The following is a 16,148-nucleotide window of genomic DNA, read 5'->3' as shown; positions in this document are numbered from 1 at the left end:
GCCGTCTCACATTTCATTTTGATATATTTGTAAGTCTTTATCTCTAGTTCCTCCGACAACTCGCCAAGCAACCATACCCTAAGCAAATAAGCCTTTAATGTGTTGGGGTTCCATTTGTGTTCAGGATTGTTCATGTGTAGTGCTCAGAGACCTAGCTTAGAATTTAGTTTGTTTGTATTGAGTAGCAGGCAGTTTTCATGGGTTTGCACATTGCGATAGTCTTTAACACATGGGTGTGCGATGAAGATCCCCATCTGTCTCGGAATTCTATGTTCATTGTCTGTTTTTAATATTATTCCACTGACTTTATCTGACACTAAACATGTTGTCCCCCACCCCCATGCACTGTCGCCACCTCTGATTCCTTTGGTAGGGGACAATTACCCTATTTGATGCCTGATACTGGTAGTATGAATACAGTTAAGCTGCTTTCAATGGATAAACAAACTTGAAGTAGCCTACTTTTATAAAAGTGCTTGACTGTTCCAAAAAAAGGAATTTGCTGTTGACGAATGCCATGTAAGAGATTGCAGAACCCTGCAAAGTCATCTTGCAGCTTGGGAGGTATAATCCAATAACGAAAATAGAAACATCTCACCTGATAACTACTGTAGTTTACTTCACAGCGTTCCCTCATTTAGCAAGTAGAATGTACATTGTAAGTTTCTCCAGATATGAGCAATACAGTGCTAACAACATTCCATTCCTAGACTGTAAGGAACGGTAGCGTTAAAAAACCAGTTGCTCAAAACAAGATTGTTGCTGTAAATTGCTGTAGCTACAGATATTGTGCATTATAAGCTAACAATGAAGTCAAGCAAAAACAGTGTAGCTATCCCTTGCCTCTTCTTCACTAAGAGATTTTTCGGGGACAATTTAAAACGTGCAAGGAGATATTCTCAACCAGCAGTGATGGTAGCTAATTCATCCTCCGGTCACTTTAAGTTTGTGTTAGCAGAACCTAAACCTTAAGTCAGGGCTGAACAGAGTGTCTGTTTTGGTTACTTTTGTGACTAAACATTCTTTTCTTTGGCCAAAACTTCCCATTCACTAAAGCGATAGTGGTTAAAGGGGCATTGTACTTTTTTTTTAAAGACATTTAGGCTTCATCCTAGTGCCTCCATTCATTTCAGGAAAGAACCTGGAAATATTTCTGGCACATGTATGAACCCAATCAACAGACCACCAGAAAAAAAATATGAAGAGCAAATGCTGTTTAGTTTAGCAGCGAGAGGAAAAATGAGGACAGCGTGAACGAGTGCCACGGGGCAGTGGCGTCTGTTGTGAAAGGTCTACATCCATTCAGCACAGTAGATTCCCCATGGTTTAGGTTATGTCAGTTTTTTGTAATTGCTGAAAAAGGTGAATCCAAAGTGGGATGTGTTGAATCCAGCTATGCTCACCTGCTGCCTCTGTCAAACAGTGTTAATTAATTTCACAGAGTAATTATTTCCCTTCCCCTGTCCATCAACAATGTATCCAAAAGATTTGATGATGGATTCCAAAGGATTCCGGTTCGATTAGCAGATTTGGATTTGGGTTGGATAAAATACTTAGGAACCCCAACCATAAGTTGCAGTTTTTGGGGAGTGGGGGACTGTGGCCATTGGGAGGGTGGGTGTGGAGGTTATCGCTCCAGGTGTGAATAGAGGTGAATAGAGATGCTTTGGTTTGGTTTGGGTTTAGACGGAGAAAGAACACTTTGGTGTGGTGTGGTTCCTCCTGCTGGCTCATTTTCTTGATACAGTAGCTTATTATTATTATTATTATTATTATTATTATTCAATGGAAGTGCATTTGTAGCACACTTAACAGAAAGTGCAATCACAGAGCACATAGAAACAAGGATTAGGCAAAAGACAGTTGCATGTTAACACAGAACTAGCAAGTGAGACTATGGAAAACAATGAAATCTAAAAAATTCTGACTTGTGGACTTATGGCCAAATGTAACCTCATGATGTATTTAGTGAGGTGTAAAATGTGTGCTTGCGAGGTGAAAACATGCACTAAAAACCACAATTTGTTCCTGAGAGGCAAGAATCTCCTAGATAGTAGCCAAAGATGAGCGAAGGAGGAAGGGCAAAAGGAACATTGGCGCTCCAGAGGAGAATCCAAGCTGTAACAGGATGCACAGAAGTCAGCGTTATCATTTTCTAGCAGCCAAAAGGGTCACAGTCTTTCATAGTCATTTAATCAAACTGGGGAGGTCCTGATTCCTGCATTTGTGTCACAGGTTCTCTGTGAGGCATGAGTCTGATGGTTATCCTGCGGTGGAAAATGAGCAACGGCACATGAAGAGAAAGTCTGTGAGATGTTTGTGTTTGCCCCTCTGGGCAGATGTAGATGCAGATGTAGATGCGGGCACATTCCACAGAGGTCAGTGTCCCTCCTCAGCCTGTAAGTGGAGAGGAACTGCTGGGAATGTGCGTCATGCGTGGAGTTCTCATGATGGCATTTCACGTGCAGTGGCTGCATGGACTGAAGAGCCAAGGCGGAATTTGTTTAATCCCCTTTCGTGTTCGGCCATCCGGTTTGCCACGTTATTCTTGCTGCATTTCTTTACGTACTGTCGTCTTTATCGAGACGCGCTGACGCAGGTTGCATTCCTGTCTTGGTGGAAGTGTGTCGCAGAATGGGAGGCTGTGTAAAATCAGAATGCCATAAAGAGGTTCTTTTTAGTGACAGGCTGCTGCAAATATTTTAATGAATGCTCTTCTTTTAATGAATTTGCTGAGCCAAAGAATGACGTGGGAGGAGCAGGCCAGATGGGGTTTCCCACCCCAATGGAGTGCCTAAAACATTGTGCCAACAGCATACTTGGGTAACCTGTACCGTATGAATGGTAAATGGACTGCATTTTATAGATAGCTTTTATCCAAAGTGTTTTTCAATTGATGCTTCTCATTCACCCATTCACAAACACTCACACACCAACGCCATGCATGGCAGCAACCAGCGTGTCAGGAGCAATTGCCGGTTAGGCCGAACCAGCAACCCTCCGACTGCCAAGCGACCACTCTTACCACCTGAGCTAAAGTCACCTGCCACTGGAAGGTTGGTAGTTCTGGATGCAGTTCCAGTTAAATTCACTTTTGCACACATCTTCTGATTCTTCTTCTTTGTGTTGGCATTTACCAAACAGAACCTACTAATGGAGGTCCCCACAAAAAAGCTTGCATGTTAAAATGTCTCTTTCTGAGTGGGCGCCCTTATCAACAGCTACTCTCTGTGCTTAAACCCATGTTTTGGCAGTTGGTGGAGCAGACTGTTATTTTGGTTGTTTGTGGGTTTTCAGGGGAGGCAGATTTCCCCTCGCAGAGTAGCGAGAGACGTGTGAAGAAGGGGAGACGCGCGGCACGGACGTCACCATCCAGCCTGCCAGGGCTGCGATAAGGGCAGAGGCCAAGACTCGAAACTGGTGGGGCGAGCTAACGGAGAGATAGAGCACCGCATTGGGACGCACCATACTGCACGCTACCCCACACGCAGAGCAACCCGTCACACTCCAGCTGACTGCTTTTTACGAAAATAGTTCCTCTTTCTTATTTCGGGCTGGCGTCTGTTATTTCAGAAAGTTACCCCAGAAATGGTCACTTGTTACCTCATTGAGTGACCAGCAGTCCAAAGGCCTGTTAAAAGGGTCCCAGAAAGTGGTCACTAAATGAATCCTGTGTTCCTTAGGGCAGGCCTGGGCCTTTTAAACATGCGTGTTGGTTAATATGCTCATACTGTTGATGAGTGACTGTTGACTGTTTGATATACACTGTACTGTGTGATCTGCTCATGTTACATTTTTCTGTCATTGGTATTAGTGCTTTATATCTATCAGAATGATTAAAAATGTATTCCAGAGGCTGGGTCTTTCACTCCCCACGAAGGAGCTGAACTGGTAGGAGACAGGCTGGTTGTAGATCCCTGTCTGTCTGCATTGGCTGCGCAGTCATTCTGGGCAGCCTGAGGACAGCATCTGCGCAGTCCCATCTGAGACCCGCTTGGGTTATTTATTCCAGAGGATGGCAGAGCCTGTACTGGCTGATGAATTAATCCACAGTTTCACTTTCCCCTGAGTCCTAGGACAGAGGGAAGCAGGCATTCCACATCTCCATATCGCCCAAGAATTCCCTGTCCCCATTTCTGGTTACAGTTGTTAGGCAATTTTGTGGTTTTCTTCAATTATATAACATATAGCTTGATTGGTTTATTTATTTAGTAAGCTGCATGCCCAGTGACTAATACTGGGGAATTTGTATTCTTGTAAATATTACTTTGCTTGAATTCTGGGTGTATTATTTCTTGGAACTGTGAACAGTGTGCCCCATAGTGGTGTCATGTATGAAAAATAAATGTAGTTTCTATCTCTGTGTTTATCACTAGATCACTTGTTGTGAATCAGTCTGTCATTGTGTGTTTAAAATAGAACATAATACTTTTTTCCCAAGGGGAATTAGTTGTTGGCATATGATAAATAAACAATTTTCATAAATTATCATAAGATATACAATTACAGAAATTACATTCCTACATTGTAATGACTATATTAAGAAAGTTCTAGCACAAACTTCTGTGCATAACTTATAAATGACATGCAAAATGTTTCTGATGTAATTTAGAGAGCCAAACCAAGCTGTTACTGTAGGCTGAAGGTCAGTGCTGATTCAATGAAGCAGGTGTAAAATGCTTGCAGTACTGATGATTGAAATTCAATTTCCTGAGTTTGCGGAGGAAGAGCAATCTTGATTGACATTTAGCATGCACTCTGACAAGTGGCTCCAAAGATCAGTTTGTTGTCTATAATGGAGCCCAGATATTTAAACTCCTCAACTTTTTATATTGTTTTTGTTCTGATGGCAAGGTGTCTCAGGGACAAAATGTTCTTTTTAAGTCTCCTTTTCTGTGTTCAAGTCTTAAAAAAAGCTTACATCCCAGCACTGTTGGAACTGGCTAATGGTAGTTTAGAGCATTTCCTGAGAGTTGGAGCCATCCACTATCATTGTTATCTGAATACTTAAGAAAGCTTGTCCCAGGGCATTTGCTCTGATGGTCAAATGTGTAGAGTGCAAATAACACAGGAGAGACCACTGGGCCTTGTGGTGAGCCTGTGAAGATGCTATTGGTGTTACTGGCCTTTCTTGAATTTTTCTGAATGTGTTGGTGAAGTCACCATAACTGGCAGTGGAAGAACAACCTCTTTAGAGGGCATTAAACATGGGCAGTGAAAATCTAAATGGGAAGGGAGGTTGTGCTATCGTGGTTATAGAGCAAGGCTGGTAAGATTTGAGATATATGATATTTAGCTTTGACTTTGAAAAAATGATAGCTAAGAAACCAGCTTAGTGAGGTGGTGTGACTGCTGTGCGCCTGAAAGCGACAGATTCTTGGCTGATGGTGACACATTGTCTGCTGTCTAATAAGCCTGTGAGCTGCTCTTCCTGTTGTGGGTGTCTCTCAGCCTTATGTGACTGGCTCATTTTCTATGGCCTATGTTTGACACTATCTTTACTGGCATACATGTCATATGAAGAACAAAGAATTGTGAACCGAGGAAATAGCCGTTTCGCTTGGATCCTTTTCGCTGAGGTTGGGCTTGATGCTTGCAGTACTGCGGTGCTCCATAGTGGGCAGTGGCTACGTCGTCTACACGCCCCTTACTGCAGGTGGCCTATCTTTGGTCTTCCACTCTTCACTCTTTTTGTTGCCTCCCCATCCTGAGACAATGTACATTAGCAGGTATTGTAACTACAGGGCATCGCTGGGGTCAGCAGTTTGGTGATGTTCTCTGCTCTGGCCACAAGTCTTCTGTGGAACCCCTGTCCCAGACAAACGCTCTGGTGGTTGCCATGGATTTTGCTGGCTATGCTGCAGCAAGCAACACCCCCCATGGTCCAATAAACTGCTCCTTTGAAGCTGGGGTTTAAATATTGCAGCCCAGTAAGGAATGAATTGGAAACATAAGGCTGTAGAGATAATTGAAGAACAGAATAAGTCTCTGAAGCAGGTCTGTTTTATTTGTAAATTTATGGCTGCTTTTGTCTGAAAGACAGGAATTACTGGTTTGGGTGGACTTGGTCACCAATTTTTTTGTTTGGTCTGATTTCTGCAGTTTGGTTCTTGGGCTTTACACAACATTGTTACTTGCCTTCATGAATTGCAGTTCTGATGGCTGTGCTCCTGCTGACTTGATCAGTTGTTATTTCTAGGGGTGCAACGGTACATGTATTCCTACTGAACTGTTTGGTACAGGATTTATGGTTTGTTGTGCCAATTGAACTATTACAGGCTTGCTTTAACGCATGTTTGGAACCTTTCTTTGTGCTGAACAGGCCTTGGTCCATTGCGTAATTTTTGTCGATTTAGATACTTTTCTACACTTTACTAAGCTTGTCTGGTGTATTGGAACCTATGAAGCACTCGCAAAAAGTGCACACCCTGCCTTCTGTCCTCTTGGTTAACTCCGTTGCACCAGGCAATATCAGTCAAGCTCAGAAAAGTATTTGAATCCAAAACTATCATGCAATCAACTGAGGTCTTGTGCTGAACTTCCCCAGATTACATTGGCAGAGGGCCAGATGTTAGTTTGGTCCGTCTTCATCAGTAGCACACTGAATGTGAAGCCAGAGCTCGAGGACCTTCCATACCATTCAAGTCTCCTGTTTGGGAACATGGCTTCCCAGTGAACTGCTGTGACAAAGTGTGCTAGATCAGAGAGCGACAGTGGATCTGCCGGCATTGTTCAACTGAAATTGGGTTGGCCTGTGTCACTGACAATATATTAAGCATACTAACTCATTTTGGACAGCGGCCTGTAACGTTGTGGTTACGGTACATGACTAGGACCCACAAGGTCAGTGGTCGATGCCCGGTGTAGCCACAATAAGATCCGCACAGCTGTTGGGGCCTTGAGCAAGGCCCTTAACCCTGCATTGCTCCAGAGGAGGGTTGTCTCCTGCTTAGTCTAGTCAACTGTACGTCGCTCTGGATAAGAGCGTCTGCCAAATGCCATTAATGTAATGTAATGTAACGGACAGCACCACCCAAATGTGCCTGTTACTGCAGTGAGTGCAAACCCACATGGTGTTCAGGTAGCTGCTCTCAGCAGATCCAGCCTGGGCCAAAGCAATAACAGGCTGTGACCATACGGTTACAGAGAATGTGGGCTTTAAGCAAATACAACACCCCTTTTATGCAAACTACAGTTGCAGCAAAAAAACATGGAACACCAGACAAATAAGCAAAGGTTCTGTGAGGATTGGATCCATTCAAGTAATAGAACTAGGCGAGCAGTGCTTATTGCATTTTTTTGGGACTTGCTGAAGTTCAACTCAGATCTTTAGAATAGTTAAACTAGGCTAATGTATGCTTAAAAATAGCATATCCTATGTGGCTGTCTTTGCTCTTGAAATATCTGGACTGGCGTAAATCGAGACGCAAGATCGATCGCTGTATTCACTGACAAGGTACAACATCCTTCTGTGAGTCTGTTCTACACTGGACTGAACTGTAGGCAGTGTTGTATGATTAGGAAAGTGGGATGTTGTATGTTCAGTTCTAAGGTGGGGGCACTACTGGGCAAGGTGCATAAACTGAAAGGCTTCACTTAATATCTAGTTAAGGGGATTGTCTGGAAAAGTGAAGACGCTAAACGTCCAATGCACTGTAATGCAAAGTGTGTTGTATGCAGCAAGTTTGTGGTTTGAAGAGTTTGTGCCTATCTTGGTGCTACCTGCTGCCAGGGCAGCCCTGCTCTGGTATGTCTGGAGTGGAGTGTTCAGTTAGACAAGCAAAGAATTTAGACTCTGATTTCAACAGATTTAAAGACTGCTCCAGTAACTGCACGTATCGATGTCTACACTATGCCATGGAAGCTTTTGGAAAGGACGTTATAGGATACCACTGACTCTGCTCCACTGTATTGTGCTAGAGCACAGGTAACTAGGTTGGCTTTGTAATAATACCAGCTCATACCAGCTTTACCACTCAAGAAAGATGTGTGTTAGTAAAAATTTGCCATCTCAAAACTTAACCTCTTTGTTTTTACATTCAACTGAAAAGCCACTATGAGCACAACCGTTTTTGTTTCAGTCCAGCATTGTGGTTGTTGCAGAGCAGATTACCTGCTTTGTTGCTCCGTGGAAAAATGTCTAATCCTTTTTCCTCAGGTTTTAAATGTTGGTCAACTGTGCGAGTGTCAGCTCATGAGTGTCATTGTATTTTAACGCAGTGGTCTCACTGAAGGGCCCATTCAGAGGCGTGCTCTTCCCCCTCTAGGTGTAAATGTTGGGAATCATGTGATGAACGGGGAGCATGGTGAGGGCGGTGAGACGGTGTTATTCACACTGTGCCTTCATGCACGGCGCTGTTAATGACTGTATTCGTGTTGGCTTTGGGAGCAGGGTTGTGTTGCATTAAAATAAGCGAGGTCTTTGTGTGCGGGCTTGTGTTGTGTTAAAATAAGTGCCGTCTTTGTGCGCGGGCTTGTGTTACGTTAGGATAAACGCTGGCTTTGTAAACAGGCCTGTGTGGAGTCAGACACAGGAATGTACGCCAGGCCTGGTCATGGCACCACTCTCATGGCTCACTGAGACCCTGCAGCTGCACCGTGCTCTCCCTTCTGGGTAGTTTTTTTCTTTCTTTTTCATTTTTAGATGAAAGTTTGTTTTGTTCTCATATATTACTGTAGAAAATGGAGCACAGTAAGACAGTGATTCAGAAACCTGGCTGAAGTGAAAGCTGAACCCCTGCCTTTCATCTGTCTTTGGGGAAAAGAAAGCGCGGTGGTTCAATGCGTGTAATCCGTCCCAAGGTCATAATCCCTCACTTGAGGTAAAAGGGATTTTAAACCTCCTGGGTGACTGGCAGTCGCTTACTGTATCCATGTGTATGCATGTGATTAAAGATCTACACTCACCCTCCTTACCAAGGAAGGGCCCAGATGCATGGTGAAGCCTTGTTACCACACCAGGGCTGGGGTGACCCTGCTTTTCCTCATTACTGCAGATGTGATGCACGGACACTAGTCAGGGATACTACACTGCTATGAGCAGGAGGGGGAGACCAGCGTTCATCTCTCAGAGGAAATGGATGCAGGATGGTGTGGCCCCAAACCTCCTTCTGCGACTCCTAGCCGACTGTCAGAACCGAAGCACTCGGTCTCATTAACACGCTGTAACTAATGGGATCACGGGCCGGGGTCAGAGGTTAAACCTCTTTCAAGGAATGATCTGCATGTGTGTGACACAATCCCCTGTCCTGCAACGTGGTCCTGCATCGTGGTCAGACTGAATGAAGAGCTGCTTGGATACAGGTACCACAGGTGCTCATTGTTACGGCAGGTAGGCCAACATGAAACAATGTTCCTTTACAAAATGAACTCAAAAAGTGCAACACCAAGGAAGAAAATCCAAGGCACTAGGACAGGCAAGAACAAGGCAAAATGACCAACGCGTATCGACACTAGGTCTTCATCAGGGTCACCATCTTTTAGATGGAGGATGATTGATAGCTGCCATGCCTCAATCATCATCAGTTTTGGGGAGGGGGAGAGGGAGGGGCGATGGTGTTCTCCCTCAATCTTCTGTTTGAGGACTAAGGAGAGACTCCCATGTAGCTCTTTGTGCCATTGCAGGTCCTAATAGCAGTAGGTTTATGTACCAAGTGTGAGACACCAGTGATCAGTCAACCTGTACATGCTACATGCCCTAAAATAAGGAAGTGAAATTCCTTCAATTGAAGTGAGTACTCATCTCACTTCAAGGCCCATCTCTGCTGGCGGTGATTAAGACTGGTGGCATTAGCACAAATTGGCCTGTAATCTGGATAGACCGAAATACCGTGGAGGTGGAGGTGGAGGTGGCAGGGGACAGGAGGCTCTCTCTGCCTGCAGCTGATGAAACCGTAAAGCCCTGTTCTCGCTTTCCCAGACATATGTCAGACATGTGCTGCAATTTTGGTTGTTCAAAATTAGTTATGGTTTGTTCTCCTTGGTTACAGTGCAGTGGGAGGCATCAGCATGTCTTCACACACTGGAGGGATTGCTTTCATTCGCAGATGTTTATGAGAGATTATTGCACTGAAGGCCTGTGTCAGATCCCACATCTATACACTTACTGTTACTGTTGTGCACTGGACGATAGTAAGGCCTAAACCTTTTTTGATTTGTTTTTTTGAAAAGTGTTTGATTGGCCTGGCCACAGCAAGCTTTAACCAGTCGTGACCTATGGGCCTTATCTCCTTGCTTGTCCTTTTGACTTCTAACCAGATACTTTCACTGGGTTGTTTTTCAAGTGTTAGTATTTATTTTCTTAGCCTGTTTTTTATTTTATTTGTACAGTTGGACATTTGTTGAGGTTATGTTGTTTGTACTCATTCATTCAATACACTCTGCTGTGGCTATTATCATGAAAAATATGGCTACTGGCATATTAATATGGCTACTGGCTATTATTTTTTAATGGTATTATTGTGACGTACCTTTAACCCACTGATGCATGTGCTGAAGCAGTTGGTGCCTTGCACAGGTCGATTGTGTTGTGTACATATGTATGTACCGAGTGTATGTGTGAATTTGTGAAGTTGTTTCCTATTGCAGCCCTATTGCTTTTTTTTGTCTTGTGGACAGATGAGACTTTAGAAAAAACAATTATAGGATTATGCATTATTCCACAATGGACGATTATGACGAACGATTATTTTTTTGTGTCAATTAGCCATGGTGATCTTCAATTACATGATTATGGAATAATCGGCCCAGCCCTAGTTATTGTGCATGGAGGTCTACTGTATTCTAGTACTGGTTTACTGTTTACTGTTTGAAAGAGAGGCAATAGAGAAAAGGATCTGAAACTTGACTACTCTCAAATGTGTTTTTGTAATTAGTTTTCTACAGTGAATTTGTTTCTGCTGTTCATTTTTCTCCAGTGAATTCAGCCCTGTTCCCAGTATGTGGGGCAGCCATTGCCCTGCAGCAGAAAGCCTGACTGGCTTTAGAGATGCTCTGTGTTGACTGATGGCCTGTTGTTTCCAGCCACGCTGTGGTAACTGCATGTCACATGCTCTGATCTCTTCTCACTCTGCTTTCCCACAGCATTACCTTACGTAAATTCTCACGGTTATTTTTGCGCCTTTGGTCTAAATTAGGTGCCAGCAAGTCTAACGCATTTTCTCAGTCCTTGTGATGGTAGTGGCACACGCTTGCTAATTCAGCCGCTCACTTGTTTGCTTGCTCACTCTCTCACTCACTCAGCTAAAGTCAGCCCCTCACTCACCTCAGGGCCCTGAGAGGCGTTCAGCCAATCAGTGCAGTTTAATTTCTTTTTTAGATTGATAAACGTAAGCTACTGGGGTGGGGGGGAGGCAGGTTTCCTTTACATACTTCTAATTTCCTTATAATTTGTATTATAACAGATCACCTTTATTGTATTTCATGTATTCACGATCTCTTTTTCAAAAGCGATAGCACAAGCCAAGCACTGGCCAAGCGATAGCACAACACATTTGCAAACATGTCTCATCTATTGAAGACTTTCCCTTCAGTTGTAAGTAGAAGTTGGGGACATGGCAGGTGTCATGCACTTAGAAATTTAATGCAATATATGAATAATATATAAATGGAAAACTTTACATCCAAGTGCTGAGCCTTTTTTTAAAGAAATTGCCAGTCATAAGCCCTTTTTCTATTAAAGAAGTGTATGTGGCAACGTTAATGGAAAACAAGTTGATGCGACATATGATGCGCTAGACTAAATCGTTTGATAGAGGTGGATTAGAGTAGATCTAATTTTATTTAGTGCAATGAAAAACGCTTATCGCAATATAAGGGCAGATGTCACAATTTAAACAAGCTGCTGTTCATCGGAATTATGTTATTTGCTTGAGGCATGTAGCCTAATGACTCTAGCTTCACAGAGCAAAGATAAAGATGTCTCAAACTTAGTTAAAAGCTTAGTTAAGTTGAGAGTTAATTTTTCAGTGAAAAAAATGGCATAGCTATAGTTTACCTTCATGCATAGCACAGCTAATACATCCTTAGTGGTTTAGCTAAAAATTGTTACTTTAACTTATCATTAGGTCTAATAAGTTAGATTCCTGTGAGTGAATATTACCGATTCATAACATTACTCGTTCGCAAACGTAATGATTTCAGTAGGATTAATGTGCATCAGCAGGGCATTATTACGAAGTTATAGAGATACAGGCACAAAACGTAATGGAAAATGGGGTATAGTCACAATTCTGTCAGGTTTTTTTATCCTTTGACAGAACTACAGTGTTACACATTCTGTAAATCATTTCCATATCTGTATTTAGCTTTGACAGACTGACATAAAGGATCAAGTTGAAGATACTAAGCAGCACGTGTTAATAATGCATGTTACAATGCTATGGTGTGTATCAGAGTGCTTGAAGGCCAGTCCGTATCCCAGCATTCCAAGCGCCCAAGTCCCTCAGCTGCTGTTAGGAAGCTGTTTACCCGTAATGTCTGTCTGTGCTGACGTCTGCTCGCTGAACAATGTCATCACGTTTCCTGTTTTTCAGCGCAGTGGAAAGCCACAAGTCCAGCATATACTCGGGGCTCTCAGTGGCGATCCAGAGAGCTTGTCCCACCCAGCAGACAGGATATAAGGAGTCAAATGTCATGGTACTAAGTAAATACAGTAGGTGCGTGGTGCCTAACTTCACCATCTGACCCCGCGGGGAACGTTATCATCTGTCTGGTGGCAGTTTGGTGATTGGCACAGGGTACAGCAGTGAGGGAAATTTGCTGATAGTTTGTATCGAGTAATCAAGTTCTTATCTGAAAAGTGATCTATTACTTAATCTTACTTTATTTAACAAAATGTCACTGTAACATAAATTTTTCTTGAAAATTAGTGTTTGGAAATCTCAAAATTAGCTGTCTTCTACTGACACAAGAGTGCAGAAAAAAAAAAGAAAAGAAAATATCTAAGACCAAATGTATATACAGTAAAATCTTGGGTGCCTAAGACTTCCGCACAGTACTGTACATATGATACAAAAAAACAACTAAATGATGAACAATAAACAAAGATCTTTCACACCTCTCACAGATGTAGTCTTAACCTATTCTGGATTATAGAAGACCCATACAAAGGCCAAGGAATCACAGTGCTTTTCAGTGTCTTGAAGAACGGTCATATAATCAAATACAATGCTGGCGTTGTATCAGTCTGTTAAGGGAGATGTATTGTGCAGGTTGCATCTGTCTGTTAAGGGAGATGTAATGTGCAGGTCACATCAGTCTGTTAAGGGTGATGTAATGTGCAGATCTCATCCGTCTGTTAAGGGAGATGTAATGTGCAGATCTCATCCGTCTGTTAAGGGAGATGTAATGTGCAGATCTCATCCGTCTGTTAAGGGAGATGTAATGTGCAGATCTCATCCGTCTGTTAAGGGAGATGTAATGTGCAGATCTCATCCGTCTGTAAGGGAGATGTAATGTGCAGATCTCATCCGTCTGTTAAGGGAGATGTAATGTGCAGGTCACATCAGTCTGTTAAGGGAGATGTAATGTGCAGGTCACATCAGTCTGTTAAGGGAGATGTAATGTGCAGGTCACATCAGTCTGTTAAGGGAGATGTAATGTGCAGATCTCATCCGTCTGTTAAGGGAGATGTAACGCGCAGGTCGCATCCGCCCATAAGGGGTTAAACAAATGATTGCAGTGAAGGCCCTGTGCGCAGACAAAAGCACTCATTTTGTACGGTTGACTGATTCGCAGTAAACTAGGCCCAGATGTTGCTGGTGGGAGAGGCATGCAGGTGTTTTGCATGATGTACTTCACACTCAGAATACTGCAGCGGTTGTGTCCCTTCGGCTCAAAAAATAAGTTCTTTAGTTTCATTTAGATCAAATGTGAACTTGTGACCTCCTGTGCCGTCCTGGTGTGCAGAACGCTGCCGAGGCGCGCTGCATCTGTGCGCACCTCGTACCAGAGAGAGAGCCGGTGGTGATGTCATCAGCCAGCTGCGTGCAATGTGCGTCACATCACATCCTGTTCCCTTTCTTAAGGGCAATCACATTTCTGCAAACGCATGCACGGCACCACCCCCCAGTCTACCACGCCGTGCGCGTTCCGCAGCAGGTCAGACTCGTATTGTTATCCGATTATCTGCCCTGTGTGTAAAATTCCTCTCCGGACATTTCTAACGTGCACAATTTGCGGGCTGATGGGAGGAATTCAATAGGGGCTCGCTGTCCTCGGAGGCCTGCGTTGCCATGGATGCCACTGTGATGTCACATGAGGAGAAAAAGGAAGCTACCAGAATATTCTCAGCAGGCTGAGATTCTTTTCTTCTTTCTTTCTTCTTTTTTTTCTTTTTTTTCTTCTTTTTTTTCTTCTTTTTTTCGCAGTTGAAGGAGTTGCTCTGTTTATGTTGTTTTGCTCTTATTGGGCAATTAAAAGCTTCATATATTTCCTGTTTGGCTTTATGTTTCAACTGGTTCTCAAAACTGATTTCATTACTTGAATTTATGTTCCCAATCAGGAATTGGACAGTTGCCCTCTATAATAGAATTAGAACCATCTTTAAGGTGAATGTCTGTTCTTAAATGTATTCTTTTTTTGTTTCAGGCTTCAATCACAGAGGTGGAGTTTGGACCAATGAGGCTCTATAAAGAGCAGCTGCAGGTAGAGTATCACTGTCCTTTCTTGGATCATATATAGACTGGTAAAATAGAAGATCAGTGGCATTTAACTCAAAGTGTACACTATATTAAATGACAACACTAGACATCTAATGATTCTGAGATGTTCAATTAGATTCTTTCTAAGCTGCTTTTCAGATGTGCTGGCATACTGGTTTCCAAATTGTTTGTCAGAAGATTCAGAAAAATACTATTACAGAGTGCTACTTTGTTTTAAATAAAAGATCTGAGTCTCTCTAATGTTTATTTTTATGTAGTCCTAAAGCTCTATATTTAGCTTTTGGAACACCAACCAGTAGCATAATTTCAACGGAATAATTCACTACTGAAATTGTCCCCCCTATAGCTTTGAGATGCCAGCAGCCATCCAAAAAAAAAAAGGAATAAACATAAGTGAATGCTTTATGTAAGTTCTACACCATCACTGTCACCCTGGAACCCCACCCAAACATAAAATGCTATGAAAATACCATAATGAGTGCATGTTATTGAAGAGGAACACGGAGGACCGAAGGACAAGTGATGTCATTGGAAGCTTTGGCTACTCAGCCATTCAGTGTGTCCCACTTACAAACCACCAAGGGAGAAATGACTAAAAAAAACAAAAACATTTATTTATTTATTTTTAAAACATGTTGTGCATTACTCATGCACAGTATGCCTGTGCAGTGCTGGGTGGTCACACTGTCCTGTCTATTCTCCTCTGTGTTTGCGGTGAGCCCCAACCTCCTTTCATTCTGCATCCTCACAGCTGAGCTGTGCAGCAGGATGCCTGACCCCCGCTGGCCAGAGGAGTAGCTGTGGACCAGTGGGGCCAGGAGAATGCATTACTACTATAGGCCCGAGCCTGCACTTGTGATTGGGGCAGATTTAAGTTGCACTTTCTGTCTGGTTATTAGCTCAGTGTCTGTGCTCAGTTGGTCCTCTGTTTGCGTGGCAATGCTGTGAGCTTTGTGTTGACACATTCATGAAGAAGAGAAACAGGCTGCTAGGTAGTTCATCCCTTCACGCCACCGTTCTGGTGAATGAGGGGTGTCAGATGAAATCCAGACCAGGACAGTGCCAACAGTGGCAAGCAAGCAGACCTGGGTTCCAATAGGATTTGTTTTAGATTCAAATACTTTTTCTGTACTTCATTGATCTTGTCTGGTGCATTTGAGACTGCAAGGAGGAGCAAATGGGCACTTTTGGGATCATTTTTGACGTCATGAGACGTCTTCCTCCTGGTTGTGGCTGAGAGGTCAATAGAAGTGGGCTGGCGACAGTGCACATTCAGAGGGAAATTGCACTGTGGCGTCTTCACTCTCCAGAATTAGCGCCAGAGATTGCCACATAAACACAGAGGAAATGGAAAGGATTATGGTAGAAATTAGTTGTCAAAGTAAAAAAAAGGCAGAACACAGAAGACAAGGAGGTACCAAAACAGAGTCTCAGAGCTGCTGCCCATGTCTTCATTGGGTGTGATTCTGTGCCAGGCTAGAATGG

General features: G+C 43.1%; 1 protein-coding gene across 2 annotated transcripts in view; it reads left to right on the top strand.

The window, feature by feature from the left end:
• LOC133110987 (high affinity cAMP-specific and IBMX-insensitive 3',5'-cyclic phosphodiesterase 8A-like) overlaps window positions 1-16,148 on the top strand; it is a 34,843-nt gene that overhangs the window by 2,034 nt on the left and 16,661 nt on the right. For both annotated transcript variants that reach the window (XM_061221116.1, XM_061221115.1), the window contains exon 2: window positions 14,590-14,646. In XM_061221116.1, the coding sequence (XP_061077100.1) occupies window positions 14,590-14,646 (57 nt within the window). The remainder of the gene's footprint in view (window positions 1-14,589; window positions 14,647-16,148) is intronic.

The sequence above is a fragment of the Conger conger genome, chromosome 15, assembly GCF_963514075.1.
Source record: "Conger conger chromosome 15, fConCon1.1, whole genome shotgun sequence".
In the NCBI taxonomy this organism is placed as follows: domain Eukaryota; kingdom Metazoa; phylum Chordata; class Actinopteri; order Anguilliformes; family Congridae; genus Conger; species Conger conger.
This window is presented reverse-complemented; position numbering and strand designations above follow the sequence as displayed.